The following is a 17,119-nucleotide window of genomic DNA, read 5'->3' on the forward strand; positions in this document are numbered from 1 at the left end:
TTTTACCGTTGTTGGATGAAAATGTAAAAATAATATAATTTTATTATCTTGTATTTCCACAATCGTTGAATTTTTATTAAACGGTTATTGAAAAATTATGTATCTTACATGATTATGTAAGATAACAATCTCTATAAAACCATTGTGATGCTGATTTTGGCGGCGCATTGACTTAGTTTTGAAAGCTAATCCAGTTGTAGGCAATTAAAAATATTCACACATGCAAAGATCGACCGGTTTGGACGGGTATTTCGATATTCCGGGCGGAATTCAGTGGAGTTCTTTTAGGGATTCACGTAAAAATAAATTTTGAGCAGATGTAAACGTTTTGTTCATTAATTTGTGAATAGATTAGGTATTTCTCAAATATTCGTGAGGGTGAACATTTGAACTATCGTATCGCAAAATATAATTAGTTTCTGTAGAGAATTAACGTAAAAAATAAGGGGTATTTCAGTCAGAATAAGTAAATTTATAGGAACTGTTTAAAAAATAATATATATATGAATCGAAAAGATTGTATTTCTCTCTACAAATTGCTAAATTAGGCTATTTTCCGAAAATCCCAAACCCCGCACAAAAAGAACAAGATAGCGGTTATATAGTCTGTGCAACTGCAACCCGCCTAAGCTCTGAAGGGAAACAAACCAAATTAAGAAGAACAATTGCAGAAAGAAATCCAAAAATGGTATGATCATGAGTTCGGCTTTTCTTCTGATTCCTTCAAATTTTAATGATTTCGTCTTCTGGATTTTGATTCAAACTGTTGCCGAATTTCATTCAGTTCTCAATCGCGGCTATCAATGATACCGATTCCACAGGTCAATGGGAACCATTGGCTCCTACTAAAGAAGCTCAGGCACGTCCAGTTCTCTCTCTATTTCTTGTGCACGTTTTTTGGTGCTTGTTTGTGTCAATTTCGCCTCGTCACGGTCTTTGTTTGGAGAAATTATGCTTGTTCATAAATTTTCTATGTAAATGTTCTGGTCTGCTTGCTTTTAGGGTTTCTGAGACTAATGTAATTGAGCTTTAAAAAAAAAGCACAATTGATGAGGTGTTATAATTTTTCAGGAATCTCATCTTACACAAACTTATCACGAAGGACTTCTCAAGTTACAGTCTAAAGAATATGACAAGGCTCAGGAATTGTTAGAATCTGTCTTGAAAGATCCTCTGATAGCAAATGCCCAAGTATTTCCTTTTCTTTTTGTGGAACTTTTATGTGCTACTGTGTTTGTTCTGTGATTGATTCAAGTTTTGTACTCATTGACAATGGTTCTTGTTATTCAGGCGGCAGACGGTAAATCCAGTGACGGTCATCTATTGCAGCTCAGGTTAACCCACAATGTCCATACATTTGCTTTTTTTTTCTTTTTTTTTTTTGAGTTATAATTCTCATTATTTATGCTCCCATTGGGTTAATTACTCCTTTCTTATATCAGGATTGACAGTCACTCTCACACTGTCACCTTTTAGATTGAATGATTTAGCTGTTGGTTTTAACGTTAAAGAAATGATTATTACTTGTTGAGCTTTCTTTTGTAGTGGGAATATCTATATCAATCATTTCTTTTTTGGTGTCTGTGTATGTATATATCTTTTCAGATTTTTGGCATTGAAGAACCTTGCCACTGTCTTCCTTCAACAAGGTTCCAGTCACTATGAAAGTGCTCTACGCTGTTATCTTCAAGCTGTAGAGATTGACACCAAAGACTCTGTTGTTTGGAACCAATTAGGAACATTAGCCTGTTCAATGGGTTTGTTGAGTATTTCACGTTGGGCATTTGAGCAAGGGCTTTTATGTAGCCCCAATAATTGTAAGCATTTATTTATTTCTTTCACTATTTAATAATCGTTAGCTTGTTTTATCAACGTTATTTACTCCTTTTTGGTTTCTACTTTTGCGTATGTGTCTACGTATTATCCTTATTTCCTGACTTACTCTGGACATTTTATCAATTCTCCTCGATGAATTGTACAGGGAATTGCATGGAGAAACTATTAGAAGTCCTCATTGCTATTGGTGATGAGGTTGCATGTCTTTCTGTTGCTGAGTTAATTTTGAGGCATTGGCCATCACATTCTCGTGCTTTGCATGTTAAAAATACTATTGAAGAGACAGAGCCAGTTCCATATGCACCAAGAGGTATCGATAAGCTGGAACCCAAACATGTTCGACTTAAATTTATTGACAAGAGAAAAGCAGCTGCTGAAATTCTTGATGAGGGTGTTGTTTGTAAAAAGCTGAACCAGAACATAGAATTGTGTCTGGCAGAAAGTTCCTGGGCAGCTCTAGCTGACACACTCTTAGATATCTTGTGTCCATTAAATGGGTGTGGTTCTGAGATGAGAGTTGAGAAAGCACCCAAATCTGGGGATGTCAGATTAGCTATTCGCTTGCCTACTAGTTCAGAAATGGTCATGGGGTTTGGGGAAAAGAAAGGAACTAACTCATCTGGAAATGGGGAAATCATGCATGTTGGTGAGAGTGACTCTGACAGATGTATCATTAAAGAAAAGGAAACTAATATTTTTGAAGAACAACCACTGGAGAGGCGGAGTACTCGACTTGAAAGGCTTAGGAGCCGTAAACCCGGGAAAGAAGAAGAAGATTTTGCTAACGATAAGGACGTGCCGAAAAATGTACTTCAATTTCTTGAATCTTTTATCACTGGCTTGTCAGAAAAAAAAGATTGTAATCATGCTGCTATTTCTTTGGATACAGAATGTTGTGATGTTACTACATTTGTGCGAGAAACTTCAAAAAACTATGGTGCGTACCATATGGGTCACTTGCTTTTAGAACATGCCGCAAGAAGAAGCCTTACGTGCCACGATGCATTTCTCAAGTTCATGGAATTGGAGAAGTTGACCAGATATTCAGGGCTTGATAGGACCCCTGAATGTAGTCTATTTCTGTCTGAGTTGTATTATGACCTTGGGTCTTCTCCGTCTAATGTTTCTAAGCAGTCTGAATTCATGTCAGAGGCTTCCTATCATCTTTGTAAAATAATTGAATCGGTATCATTGGATTATCCATTTGACTTCACCTGTGCACCTGGCAATGTAAACTGCTCTTCAAAAGAGAGTTTCCAAGGTACAAATGGAGCGTCAGCCAACAACACAATTTGCAATGATTCAATTTTGGACAGTTCCTTATTAACCAATAAGAGTTCCTTCTGGGTTAGGTACTTCTGGTTGAGTGGGAGATTATCTATTTTGGATGGTAAGAAATCAAAAGCTCATGAACAATTCTGTATTGCTTTGTCTCTGTTCGAGAAAAAGGAAAATATGAATGATTCTATAAGTTCAATCTGCCTGCCACACTGCAAAATTGTTAGAGAGATAACTATTGGAAGGATTCTTCATGAAATTAATTTATTAGAGATTGATTTCTTGCTGGAGAAGACACTAGATGAATTGATTGAGAAGGAAATGTATTCTGAATGCGTGACCCTGCTGGCTCCACTTCTATTTTCTACGAAAGATGTTCATCTTGATCTATTGCCCTTACCTGGTGCTGATAAAAGTGAAGGAATTAAATCTGTTGAACTATTAGCTTTAGACATTTTAATCTTAGCTTGTGAGAAGACAGAACCAATGAACAGTGAGATGTATCTCAGTTGTCACCGCCGTAAGCTACAAATTCTCATGGCTGTTTCTGGAATGGATACCAGTCTTGCTTCTTGCAAAACCTTCTTCCAGAATTCAGGGTTGAAAATGCACTCTGCTTCTGATATGGTATCAACAGAAAACTCAAGCAAACAGTGGTATCACTTGGTTGCAGACGAAATAAAAGCAATCTTGCACTGCATATCGCAAGTGAAGAACTTTATTGATCAGTCTAGAGATTATGTAAGTTATTTTTTACTTTTAACAATCAATGTTTTCTGTGAGACATACTTTGAGGTATTGCCCTTTTGCATATCAATTTGTTATTAAAAATAGCTAATGCACATGATGTAGTCATTGATATTAATATCATTAATAATTATGACCGCTTATTGTCACTCCTTTTAATTTCATTTTTAAAAGACTATTACCCTTTCTTTTTTACAGTATTAACTGCATTACAACTGAAATTTTATATCTTTCTTTGTAGATGCTTATCCGACTTGCTACATTTCCCTGAATTCATAACCAAAGTATAGGTTGAAATATGTTGGAAAGAGATCCTTTATTAAGAGTTATTTCGTCAGTAGAAGAGAGACTGGTGTTGCTTTTTGTTTTGAAATAGCCAGAGACTGCTACCGTAGATTTCCGGATCACCCAATTTGATGTTTGTTTGTCCTTTTTCCCCCCTCCCCAGATGAACATCAACCATCGCAATGGGTAACGCTGCTTAAGATGTGCAAATTAGAATAATACTTCCATGGGGCATTTTTGTGAATGGATCTTTTCACCACCAAGCAGGTGTGCTAATTTTGCATTATGCATATCTGACTTTGTCTTGTTTGTAACGATCTTTTTATGTGAATTGGAAGAGAAAACTTGGAATGTTATTTAGCATGGAGAGACATAACTATCTAAGTTATCAACTCACTTCTCCACATGATCAACTTCAGTCACTTGAAAACTAATAGTCTATCTAAAATACTTTAGAATATTTTTCAGCTGTTAAGGTGTAGTGTTCAACCATCTGGTGCAGATGCTACATTGTGTTTTAGGTAAGTGTGGTAACACATTTTCATATAGATTCTAATAATTTTCATTGGTTTTTGGTTGACATTCTTTGAAATTAATGATATTGAGATAAAGTCATGATTTTGGGACTGGTATTGCATTACAGGTTTATATAATTTGGTTTTCTTGATTCATTTTCTCTCTTAACATACTAATATTGAATTTAAAGATGTTATTACCTGAGTTATAATTGATTAATTTTCTGCTTGCAGAATGGTTTTAATGTTCTAGTGAGCAGCATTTGTGATATTCAATGTTTGCTGCTGGCAGTCATGTACAATGTGGCAAGCAATTTTCTCTCTAAAAAATTTTCTGGGCCTCTAAATGTTGATCAAACTGACCAGAAACTACAATGCTGCTTCGTTAATGCGGCCATTGCATTCTGCAAACTTCAACATCTTAACCCTACAGTCCCTGTTAAAACTCAAGTGAATATCGTTAATCCTTTAGTAAATAATTTTCTTTTTGCCTTTATCCTCTTTTTTTTTCCTATTTTTGACTTTATTTTTTCTGTTTAGGTAACATTAATTGCAGCAATCCATGACTTGCTTTCTGAGTACGGACTCTGCTGTGCGGGCGAGGGTGATGGAGGGGAAGAAGGAACATTTCTGAAATTTGCAATAAAACATCTCTTGGCCTTGAATACGAAACTAAAATCTAACTTTAGCTCTTCAAACAAGGAAAATGCTGAATATGATAAGCAGCTTTCTCATGATGATCATGTCAAAATATCTGAAGATGAAATAAGATCAGATGCAATGGATTTGGAAATGGTAGGGGCTGAAACACGTGAAACTGTTGCTGGCAAGAAGGATGATTCTGAAGGGACTACTTCTAATGAAATGCCATCTCATTTAGACCTAGAGAAAGAAAATTTGCGAGTAGGGTCTGATGGGCACTGTGATAATGAGGACAATGATGACAAAGGAGAAAAGAATAGTAACCCATGCACTCAATGTGAAAATGAACTCTCAGAAGATGAACGGGAGGAACTTGAGCTCATAATAGATAATGCTTTAGACCAGTGCTTTTACTGTTTATATGGTCTAAATCTCAGATCTGATTCATCATATGAGGATGATTTAGTAACTCACAGGAATACTAGTCGAGGAGATTACCAGACCAAGGAACAATCTGCTGATGTTTTCCAGTATGTGCTGCCGTATGCCAAGGCTTCTTCTGTGAGTATTCTCATTCTTCCTCATTCACATGTTGTTTCAAGTTCTGCTGTATTTTAATGTGTGCTTTTCATATATGCTTTTGTTTTAGAAAACTGGATTGGTCAAACTCCGTCGAGTGTTAAGAGCTATACGCAAACACTTTCCACAACCACCCGAAGATGTCTTGGCTGGAAATGCAATAGACAAGTTCTTAGATGATCTTGATTTATGTGAAGATATAATCTCAGAGGAAGCTGGATCTGATGGCTATCTTGGAAACATAATGAAGATAATATTTCGTGATATAGTATGGGTCAAACAGTTTAAAGCACCATCATCTGGGAGGTATATGTTAGCTTATTCCTTTCATTCAAAATGTGGTTAAAATCATGAATCTTTTTTATTTCTTTAGGAATAAGCCGTGTCTACTTGTGTAATGATAATATTACAGCTCTGAGCCATATCTTGAAGTATACCGCAACTTGTATTATTACCTAGCACAGGCAGAGGAAATGAGTACAACTGATAAATGGCCTGGCTTTGTACTCACCAAGGAAGGAGAAGAATTTGTACAGCAAAATGCTAATCTCTTTAAATTTGATCTGCTGTATAATCCTCTGCGCTTTGAGAGTTGGCAACGTCTTGCAAATATTTATGACGAGGCAAGATTTTGTTTGTCTGTTGTTTCAGATATGATTGTGGCACAAATTATAAGTATCTTATTTTGGGATGTTGCGAAAACTTCCCTGGTCATTATGTGATTATTTTTTTAATAATCAGTTTCACAAAAGCAGGAGGTCGATTTGTTGCTAAATGATGGCAGTAAGCACATAAATGTAACAGGATGGAGGAAGAATGTTACTTTACCTCAAAGAGTTGAGACAAGTCGAAGGAGGAGTAGGCGTTGTCTTTTAATGAGTTTGGCTCTAGCGAAAACATCAGAGCAGCAGGTTTCACACTCTATCTGTGCTTTTGTAAACAGTTGCTTCTAAGTTTATTGGTTTGGGACTGCAGAAACTATCCTTAGATATATGGGATGTTCCAAAATAACACACGGGACAAGTGTGATATTGGAATTAGATTGTGTAAGACTGCCTCTTGATGCAATTTAATGCTAGATACATCCATCTAATTACTCAAGTGATGATAATAAAGCTGACGTGGCTATTTTGTAGTTGATTCGGTACCTATCTATTTGTACTGACTTCAGTGAGTTGTTCTATTATCAAGTGAAATGGTTTATATTCTCATATAGCATATCTAACCATTGTGATTCCAGTGCGAGATACTCGAGTTACTGGCATTAGTATACTATGACAGCCTGCAGAATGTGGTGCCTTTTTATGATCAGCGATCTGTTGTTCCCTCAAAGGATGCTGCATGGAAGATGTTTTGTGAGAACTCGTTGAAACATTTTAAGAAAGCCCTCTCCCACAAGTATATCTTCTTTTCGTAATTGATATTCTGGACCCTTTTTTTTTCCTTATTTATGTTGTGAAATTTTGATATAAATTTCCATTTATTACAGGGAGGATTGGTCATACGCGTTTTATATGGGGAAGCTATGTGAAAAGCTGGGATACTCACATGAGACATCGTTATCATACTATGATAAGGCTATTGGTTTGAATCAGTCAGCTGTAGATGCTCTTTATAGGATGCATGCTTCTCGCTTAAAGCTGCTTTGGACTTGTGGGAAACAGAATGTGGAGGTTTTAAAGGTCCCTCTTGAAGCATGTTGCCATTTTGAAAACCTCTTTATGATTAGTTTTCCTTTTTCCCTATAATCTTAAAATTAGAACATTTTTTATACCTGATACTTAAATTATAAATAATTAGCAACGTGTCTGCACGTGTGTCTGGGGTTTCCATTACTGTGAGTTATGTGTAATTCAGTGATTTTAATTCTCTAGTTTTTTAATTTGGCCACCTCATGTTTATCTTATTATTATTTGCTTCCTATTCTAGGTTCTTTCTGCATATTCCTATAATCAATCTACAAAGGATGCTGTTATGAACATCTTCAGCAAAATGGATTCTGAAATTTCTCATTCACCTGAAGCTAAGGATGGAAGCCCTCAATTGCAAGCTGAGGAGAGAAAAGATAAGGAATCAGTTCGAGTTGAAGAGGTCCGGCACATGCTTTACAATGATTGCCTCTCTGCTCTGGAAGTTTGCATTGAAGGGGATCTCAAACATTTTCATAAGGCTAGATATATGCTTTCTCAAGGACTGTATAAGAGAGGCGAGGTGGGGGATCTGGAGAAGGCAAAGGAGGAACTTTCTTTTTGTTTCAAGTCTTCTAGGTCATCATTTACAATAAATATGTGGGAAATTGATGGATTGGTCAAAAAAGGAAGGTATAGTCATGGTCCCGAATTCCATTCTGTACTTAGAATTATGCAGGTTTTGAGTTGAAGGTACAAACATTGGATGCTAATAACTTAACAGAAGATATTGGTCCTAGATGGAGCTGTCTGGAGTGCTCATAGTATTCCAGCAGTTCAGACTTATGTCTTTCTTGATTTCTGTTGCTGTTAATATGCAGCAATGATGTGAGAGAATGTGAAATTAGTGCAATGTAGAGAATGTAAACACTAAAAGTTATTCATAGGTTCGAGAACAACTTTAGAAATTCTAACTGTAAATGCATGCAACAACATCTCCCTTATGATGATAATATCAGTAAAAATAGTAATAATTACTATGTCTAAGTTATTCATAGGTTTGAGAACAACTTTAGAAATTCTAACTGTGCAAATGCATGCAACAACATCTCCCTTATGATGATAATATTAATAATAATAGTAATAATTATGACTGTTATATTATTTTTAGGTTGGGTTGGGGGAAGCTCATTTTGATGCTATGTAAAACAAAATCGAGTTATTTCATTATTTTGCAGTGCCAATAATTCTGTTATTGACTATTACTGTTCATGCTGTTTAATACTAGGCATCTAATTTCTTTCTTGCTTTGTATATCAGGCGCAAGACAGCAGGTTTGGCAGGGAATAAAAAAATTCTTGAAGTTAACTTGCCAGAAAGCTCCAGAAAATTTATTACTTGTATCAGGAAATACTTGTTGTTCTACTTGAAACTACTGGAAGAAACTGGAGATGTCTGTACTCTTGAACGTGCTTATGTTTCTCTACGGGCAGACAAAAGGGTAACAAATCAATCCCTTTAAATATTGGCTAAAGTTTTTGACATTTTATAGAAAACTTTATTATTATTTTATTAACAATGCATCAGTGATTGTAGCCTTTTGAGCTCAATATCACACTTCTGTTGACTACCTTCAAACAAACATACCCTAGATCCCTTATAGTAATAAAAAATATTCAATGGATATGAGTCAAGAAGCTCAAGCTTCATTGAACTGGAGAACTTAATTATTATGAAACTTTGTCGTCAAAAAATGCCTGTGTATGCAGGCCAGGTTAAATGTTTTTATGAATTTAAATATTATAATGGCAAGGCAGTGCTACTCTGAATGTTGCATGCATTTTCCAGAAATTCAAGTGGCATCTAACTTATATTTTGAACCCAGTTTTCATTGTGCATTGAAGATCTTGTACCGGTGGCACTTGGGAGGTACATCAGGGCCCTGCTTTCTTCCATGCATCATTCTGGGATCATTTACTCAAGTGCTGGAAGCAGTTCTGAGCTGGTACTGGAAAAGATATTTGCTTTGTTTATGGAACAGGGGAACCTGTGGCCTGAGATATGTGGTGCACCTGAGATAATGAGTCCAGAAATATCAGAGAGCAGCTTATACGGGTAATTTGCATTCTTCATAATTTCTGAAGTTGTTTTTGAGAAACCCTTCAATGTTATTCATAGTCAATATAATAAAAGAGCAATTTTACTGGAGTCAAATAACCCAAATTAGACAAATACTACTAAATATCTTAATCCAAATATCATTAGAATATTATCATTTTTTTCTTCCTAACTTGCACTGACCCATGCTCCACCTGGATAAAAGGGAAAAGAAAAAACATTTTCAATCTTGGGCAGATTTCCATAATTCCTTTTCCGCAATTTGTATTTGCTTCTCCTTTATCCTAACCAAGGATTCATTTTCTTTCCACCAAGTCTTTCTAATATTTCAATCAAGGCTTTTCTGTATAGCCACCAACATTGTTTGTTGGACATCTAATTCTCAAATTTTGAATTACCTGAGTTTTCAGCAATCTATAGTCCTGAGAGACAATGGACATTTACTGCTGCTGTATTTGTGTATTACCCTTAAATACTGTAACTGCTGAGTTTCATGAGTGCAACTCATTTTTCTGATAGTTATTTATATTTAAAACTATATAAACCTTTGATCCAGTTATCTCCATGAACATATTGTATCGCTGGAAAGCAAAGTCAAGTTGGAAACTCTTGAGGCAATAAATGAGAAGATTCGAAAGCGCTTCAAGAATCCAAAGTTGTCAAATAGCAATTGTGCAAAAGTCTGCAGGCATGCTTCAGTTGCTTGGTGTCGATCTCTTATAATTAGTTTGGCATCAATCACTCCCTTGCGTTCTCTGCCCCTAAGTGGGATTCAAGCTCCTAACTCCATGGATGGTGGTTTGGAAAATAGCCAGTTGCTTTGTGTTGATCTGCAGATAAATGAGATTTGGAATTCATCATTTGAAGACAAAATTCATTTGAAAACTCTTGAAAAAAAATGGAACCCAACATTGAGCAAAATTAAGAATATAATAATGAAGAAAGCTGTGGATGAAAACTTAGAGACTGCCTATGCTATGCTCAGAAGTTCTTACAATTTCTATCGGGAAAGCTCCTGTGTAACACTCCCATCTGGTGTCAACCTCTATTTGGTGCCATCTCGGCTAGCATCGGAAGCTCAATTTCAACCAGGTATTGATGGGGTTGAAAATGTTGATCTTAGCATTCCTAGGAAACTTCTTTTGTGGTCTTACACGTTATTGCAAGGCCGATGTGCAAGCATCTCGGCAGTTGTAAAGCACTGTGAAGAAAATGTGAAGGTATGAAAGCAAACGTCCATTTTTGTGGTTTTATTTGTCCCAAAGGTATATAATTTCCTTTTTGGGGTATTTACTTTGCTCCAAAGATTGCTTCCCTGTTTCTTATAGTTCATTTGGAGCTAGAAGTAGAGTGGTCTTAAGACTTTGACCATTGAAAAAGAGGGAGGGCTTGCCACTTCAAACATACACATCATTAACATGAAAACATGAGCCAGGATACTTGGTTTGTTCTAATGTTATCGTGTACTGGAAAACAGAGGATTAATATCATGGACTTATGGTGGTTCTTTGCAGTCAAAGATGAAAAAGGGAACCGGAACTTCACCTGTGCCCACAAATACAAGCATTCAGACTGCAACCATAACTCATACAGGTTAGATTACTCCAGGATGGCGTTCTTTCTACATCTTTTCATCTGCTGGTTTTGCAATTAGGTTCCCCAACGTTTCCCTTAAAGAAAATAGACCTTACAGATGAATAGTTTTTGGTTTATGAGATTAGGAAACTGGATTTTCAAGATGTTAAGTTTCATAATTGTGGGCCTAGCGATCTTGTCTTGTCATGCCATACAAGAAATCTGCAGCCATCCCTCCTCCAAACTTAGTTTCATCAGTATCAGATTTATTGATTTTCGAATTTTGATGGTTGTTCTAAAATAATGTACTGCAGGTGGTGTTAAAGATGGAATGGGCTACACTGGAGGGACTGAAGCAGAAACAGCTCCTGTAACTGTAGTGGCACCTGCTTCACAGTCACAATTATCTGCAGAGATAACTCCGGTTACCATAGCACCTACTTCAGTGACTCCTGCTTCAGTTTCTCCAAGGGAGAATGCAGAATACGTCTTGGCACTTCCTTCTGCTGCTGAGTCTCAGAAGACCTTGAGTACTGCTCCCCCGCTACAGCTATGTAGCGATGCTGATGCAGAAAGGAGTCCTCGAGCGCAAGAAGGGGATAATCAGGACAGAGACTGACTACTTTATCGTCTTTGATTGTTTTACTAACCATTTAAAGCTTTGCATATCAATCCTTCTTGTAATGGAAACATGATTCTGAATTTTGTAGAAAAAGGAAAAGAATATGTTTAGATGTGCAGGGAATTTTTTAAGTTTTTGTGCAGTGAGGCAGCCGCCCGTACAATACAAAAGTCAAGGGAGTATAACATCCGCTTTCCTGAGTTTTGACAAAATTTCTGTTAAAGATAACAGTTTGTAAGTTTTTGGCATAGGTCCTTAATAAGTAATGAGCTTTGAGCAGAGTTATCATTTCGCTCCCCAACCCAAATTAATCAATTGCCCAAACCAATCCCATTTTGATTGAGTTCACCTTATAAATGGATTGGATTTGATTGGGTAAAATCTAATTACATTGAATTGTTTTAGGGATTTATGTGTTAAATTTTAAGACAGGTCATTTTAACTTTCATTGGATTTATGTATCATAATTATACATTATGAGTGAAGCTATAAACATACTGATACAAATGTAATAATAATTGGTGATACATCAATTCAAATATAATATAAACATCCTACTATGTAATTATAGTATTGCTCGTATATTATGAGTGAATTTTATGAATTAAGTGGGTTATAAGTTTCATCAATTAAGATTATTATACAGTACTTTGGTAATTTTTATGTTGTTATGGTAGCAGAATATATATTCTTCATCTTTGAATATTAATGTATATTTGTAGGTTTCTATAATAATTAGATTAATTACATTGGGTTGGCGTCAGTTAGTTTAATTAATAAAATTTCTTGAGTGGAAATAATAGATATGTTATTTAAATTTTGTTTATGTGAAATGAAGAAAGAATTAGATTGCTTGCTAAAACTAATTAGATTGAATCGAATTGAAAAAAAATAATTATAAAATCAAATTTAAGATTGAATCATATTGAATTTGAGAAAAACAAACATTGGATTTAAACCAAAAAACACTGCCATTAATAAGTAATGAGATTTACCAATGACCAACCCTCGGTATGAGGAGGAATAGAGGGAGACTTGGCCAATGGAAATTTTGCTAGTGATGGCCAGATCACTTACCACGGTGGCTTTATTGAAGAGGTTAATATAAGTCTCCTTAATTGTGATTTAATTAAAATATAGGGAGCCAAATGTTATTTTATTAACTTGAAATTGAGGGAGAAAAAATATAAGCGATCTGTGTTGTGAAAGGGAAACTGAAATATCAAGATTTAAAAAAAATAAAAATAAAGAGTCTGCAAAAATATATTTTTTCAATATTTGAATTTAAACAGTCAAATAAATAAAATTATTTTAGATTTAAATAACCAATTAAATAAAATTATTTTGAAAAACTACTACTCCACTTTGTGCATCTTGTCAACTCAAAATAACCTTTAAACTATGTTTGTTACTTAGGATTAAGTGTAGGATTGGACCAATTTTTGAGACAAAATATTAATCTCATGTTTGGCGTGTTCACTTGGATTGGATTAATGGACTAAATTCAAATTTTAAACTTAAATTCATGGGATTAGTAATCCCAATTTTCATATGGGTTTAGATAGGATTATACAATCAGCAGAAAAATATTTGTCCATTTATGATATTTTTGATAATTTATTACGCTATTTTTTTAAATAATTGAAATTTATTTATTTATATCTTTTACTGTTACTAATTAAATAATTTATTTTTTCTTATCCATAATTTACTTAAAAATTATTAGTTGAATAGTTTCATTTATTTTATTTAATGACATGATATAACCTTTAATTAAATAATTTATATTTCTTTGTTATTAATTGTGACTACCCAATAACTAATTGAATATGTATGTATAATTTTCTTATTAGTTTTATTTTTAATTAATTATAATATTTTTTTATTAAATACCTATAGATAGTGGATATTTAAATTCAAATATTAACTTAAATAATATTTAACTTCATTTAAATTTAATTTAATATAATCTAATTTAATACTATATCAAACATAAGTCAACACTATATAATCCGATCTAATATAGTCTAATCATAATAGTTTTTTTTTTTTGAATTATCCAATCATAATAGTTCGTTCAATCTAAGCTAGTGCCCCAAACGTAGCCTTAAAGGACAAGTTAGTCTATTCCACAGTTGTTTGGGTTACATTTCAAAGTAATTTTCAATGCAGTGCTTAGCTGATAGGATAAGAGTTTGAAGAAGAAGAAGAGAGGAAGCTGAAAGCAAAACTCAAAACAGAAAGAAGTACGAAAAATGGGGAGCAGGGGTTTGCTTCTGCTGAAAGGAGCAGCGCCAAAGCATCACATTTTTAACAACACAAAAGGGAGTATTTTTTCCTCAAAGATGCCCACTCGTTATTATTATTATGATTATGATTATAATAACAGAACCAGAAACTGCTCAACAACAACCACAAGGTCCTCTCTTGAACCTCCAGACGTGCCTCGTTTGGCGCAAACTGCTCGGATCTCTCTCACCCCTCATGAGGTTTTCGTTTTTCTTTTCTCCTATGCCTCCATTCACTTTTCATTTTAACTTTTCTTCTCCAATCATTAGTTTTGAAGTTGTTTAATTATGTTTTTTTTAATAAGAATAAATACATAAATTCCAATGGCAGGTTGAAGAATTTGCTCCCAAAATTCGACAAGTTATAGACTGGTATGTTGGGCCGGCGGCTTGAAATTTTGTCTCTATTGTTGTGTTTTGGTGTGACTGTAACATTACTATTTTGTTCAACGGTTTTAAATTTACTTGTTTGTTTCAAGCTTTCTTGAATGGTTTGGGTTTTTTTCGTTTTCCTTTTGGGCAGGTTTGGACAACTCCAAGATGTTGATCTCGACAGTGTCGATCCCGCCCTTCGAGCAGGTTTTAAGAACCCTTTTCAACCTCCTTTTTTTTTTTGGGTTGGAAAAATTTGCTTCTGTTCTTTTTTTCTTTTTTTTATCCCCTTTTTGTTATTTGTCAAATAATATTATCTGCACTATTGCACACATGGTGGTAGTAAAACTAAAATATGGTCGACTGGAAGTGATACTTGCATCTTTCATTCCTATGAAACCAATTTGATTTGCAAGATTAAGAATTTAAAAATATGCAAAAAAAATTTGAACGTAGTCAGCACTCAGCAAATGGTAGTTATATAGACTTACCATAGGATTGCTTGATGTTGGCAAATCACCCATTAATAGCATATGTGTTCTCTTTATATGAATTCTAGCATAATGTGCTTTTGTGATATTGTAACTAGTATTAGTCTTCTTAGTGAAGTGCTAGTGGTACGTACTGAACTGAGGACATGTGTAGAGATATGTGGCTTTCTTGATTGCCCCTACATCGTGCAGAGTTTTTTAATTCTTTCTGTTTCAAACATGTTATGTTAGGCTCAAAAAGGGAAAAAAACACCTTGTGTTATTATCCCAGAATTTGTGCTGGTGGAACTTCTTTGATTATTCAATTATTCTGCCTTCTGTCAGTAAGAGTGTACTGTAAATGGAATGCGTCTGGCATGTTATTCCAATAACTGAAGTGATCCCATGAAATGGTAGCAAAATGAGTGTCCTAGCTGCTGGCAGAAAGCATTAGCTGGTTACCGTGCAATGTATAGCTTCACCAACTTATATGCCTGCTTGATATTTGAAAACTATCCAGAAGATATTTTGTTATTGTACCAAACTATTATTTTTCATATATTGACAGATTTGTCGGCATTAAGTCAAAGGAGGAAATAAGCTTTCCTAGATGGTGATCGTCGTCAAGTGGTGTAGCTTAGATCTGCAGTTCCAATATGTTTTGACATTCTCTGTTGAATTTACAGATTCTGAGACTGGCTATTTGAGGGAAGACATTCCCAAAACATTCAAGAACAGGTGAGATGGTTTTCTTCTTCAAGGCTATTGCTCTGTTGTGTCTGGAGCACGAAGTCTGATCAGATTAAAATTTGTGTAGGGAATCCATGATAGCTGCTGTTCCAAGCTATGACGAGCCTTATATCAAAGTGCCTAAAGTCTTAAACAAAGAGTAATGCCGTATAGGGAGTTGATTTCTCTTTTGTTGGGGTTCTTAGCTAATCCAGTTGGGAAAGACCAAGACTGCTCTCATAGCGCCCCCCCCCCCCTCCCCCACAACATGAGAGAAAAATGCAAGAACAAAATTGTACTCATTATTCATCAATTTTTTGTTAACTCCGTTGAACCTATCATCGAAAAATTTTGTCGCCTTCTTAATACAATCGATCAGATTCTGATCTCACGGGACCGACTTTAACAGGATATGGTGTTAGAATTATCACGAATGCAATAGACCACTGTGTATCTCCTAGCTTTGAAGGACTTGCAACCATATCAAGTGAAAGACAACGGAGGAGAGGGCACAGCTTTGAAACAGATAATGATCATGGGATGGGTTGGATGGAGTCTCTGAAAATTTAACCCAACATATTACTGAATGAGTTGATTCAATCTAGTTAAATAAATATGTTTAATCTAATTTAATTCAACTTTTAAATTATCAAGTTGGATTGGGTTGAAAGTTAAATAATATATATATGAAACTTAAAATGACATTTATTAAAACAAAATATAAATCTATGATAACATAAAAATTTACTCACTAATTTCAACAATGAACTTCTGGAAGTGCATGTGAAAATAAATAAACGATTTAATATTATAAATTAAAAAAAATAAGAATAAATAAATCAAAGAAATACTTTGACAGAGAATTTATATTTGAGAAAGTTGTTTTAATTTTAGAATTAAAATCTATAACAATAGATACGAGAATTAAATGAATTCTTTTTAAAAAAAATATAAAACATTTAGGCTTTTTAAAATTTTGTAATTGAGAATTAACATTTTTTTATTTTTTTATTATTTATGTAAGTTAGGTTAAACGTGTTCATCATAATTAATCCAATTCAATCAATTATTAATTAAGGTGGCATTTTTCTTTTTTGTCTGAAATCTAAATAGATCTGAATTAGTATGAATTCTAAATAAAACTAAATGTTTAAATCTGAATAATATTTTTATTCTTTTGTCTGAATCGCTAAAAATAAATATTAAATTGGTTTTTTTTAACTTAAAAATCTTAAAACTAATATTTTTTATATTTATGCCTTTACAAATTATAAGTATTAAACAAATAATAAACATCTTAAATAATATAAATAAAATAATATATTATCATAACATAAATCAAATTCAATTGAATACAACTCTTTAATATTTTATAGTATATGTTAATTAATTTTATTATAGTTTATGATGTTTTCATTCTGAAACGAATTACCGG

The 17,119-nt window shown here is 34.2% G+C and overlaps 2 protein-coding genes across 6 annotated transcripts; both read left to right on the forward strand.

Annotated features, from left to right (window-relative positions):
- The first annotated feature begins 518 nt into the window (after positions 1-518).
- On the forward strand, positions 519-12,106 carry LOC18055037. 5 transcript variants are annotated; one of them, XR_002904038.1, is made up of 19 exons: positions 519-688; positions 785-859; positions 1,072-1,191; positions 1,291-1,334; positions 1,606-1,817; positions 1,982-3,855; positions 4,896-5,111; positions 5,202-5,864; positions 5,953-6,188; positions 6,295-6,505; positions 6,638-6,793; positions 7,123-7,280; positions 7,372-7,564; positions 7,812-8,203; positions 8,831-9,011; positions 9,396-9,625; positions 10,185-10,848; positions 10,935-11,221; positions 11,518-11,538. XR_002904038.1 is itself a non-coding variant. In XM_024178574.1 (19 exons), the coding sequence occupies exons 1-19, from the start codon at positions 686-688 to the stop codon at positions 11,820-11,822; spliced, it is 6,012 nt and encodes a 2,003-aa protein (XP_024034342.1). In that variant the 5' UTR covers positions 519-685; the 3' UTR covers positions 11,823-12,106. The 5 variants fall into 5 exon arrangements, 3 of the variants coding, with proteins under 3 accessions (XP_024034342.1, XP_024034343.1, XP_024034344.1); XR_002904039.1 differs by having other exon boundaries at positions 10,957-11,221; XM_024178574.1 differs by having other exon boundaries at positions 11,143-11,221; positions 11,518-12,106.
- Positions 12,107-13,977: 1,871 nt separating this feature from the next.
- On the forward strand, positions 13,978-16,137 carry LOC18055038 (glutamyl-tRNA(Gln) amidotransferase subunit C, chloroplastic/mitochondrial). Its single transcript, XM_006450688.2, has 5 exons — positions 13,978-14,314; positions 14,445-14,485; positions 14,637-14,692; positions 15,642-15,693; positions 15,773-16,137. Exons 1-5 carry the CDS (start codon positions 14,081-14,083, stop codon positions 15,846-15,848), a joined length of 459 nt encoding a protein of 152 aa, XP_006450751.1. The 5' UTR covers positions 13,978-14,080; the 3' UTR covers positions 15,849-16,137.
- Positions 16,138-17,119: the final 982 nt, after the last annotated feature.

This window comes from Citrus clementina, unplaced genomic scaffold, assembly GCF_000493195.1.
Source record: "Citrus clementina cultivar Clemenules unplaced genomic scaffold, Citrus_clementina_v1.0 scaffold_1, whole genome shotgun sequence".
In the NCBI taxonomy this organism is placed as follows: Eukaryota; Viridiplantae; Streptophyta; class Magnoliopsida; order Sapindales; family Rutaceae; genus Citrus; species Citrus x clementina.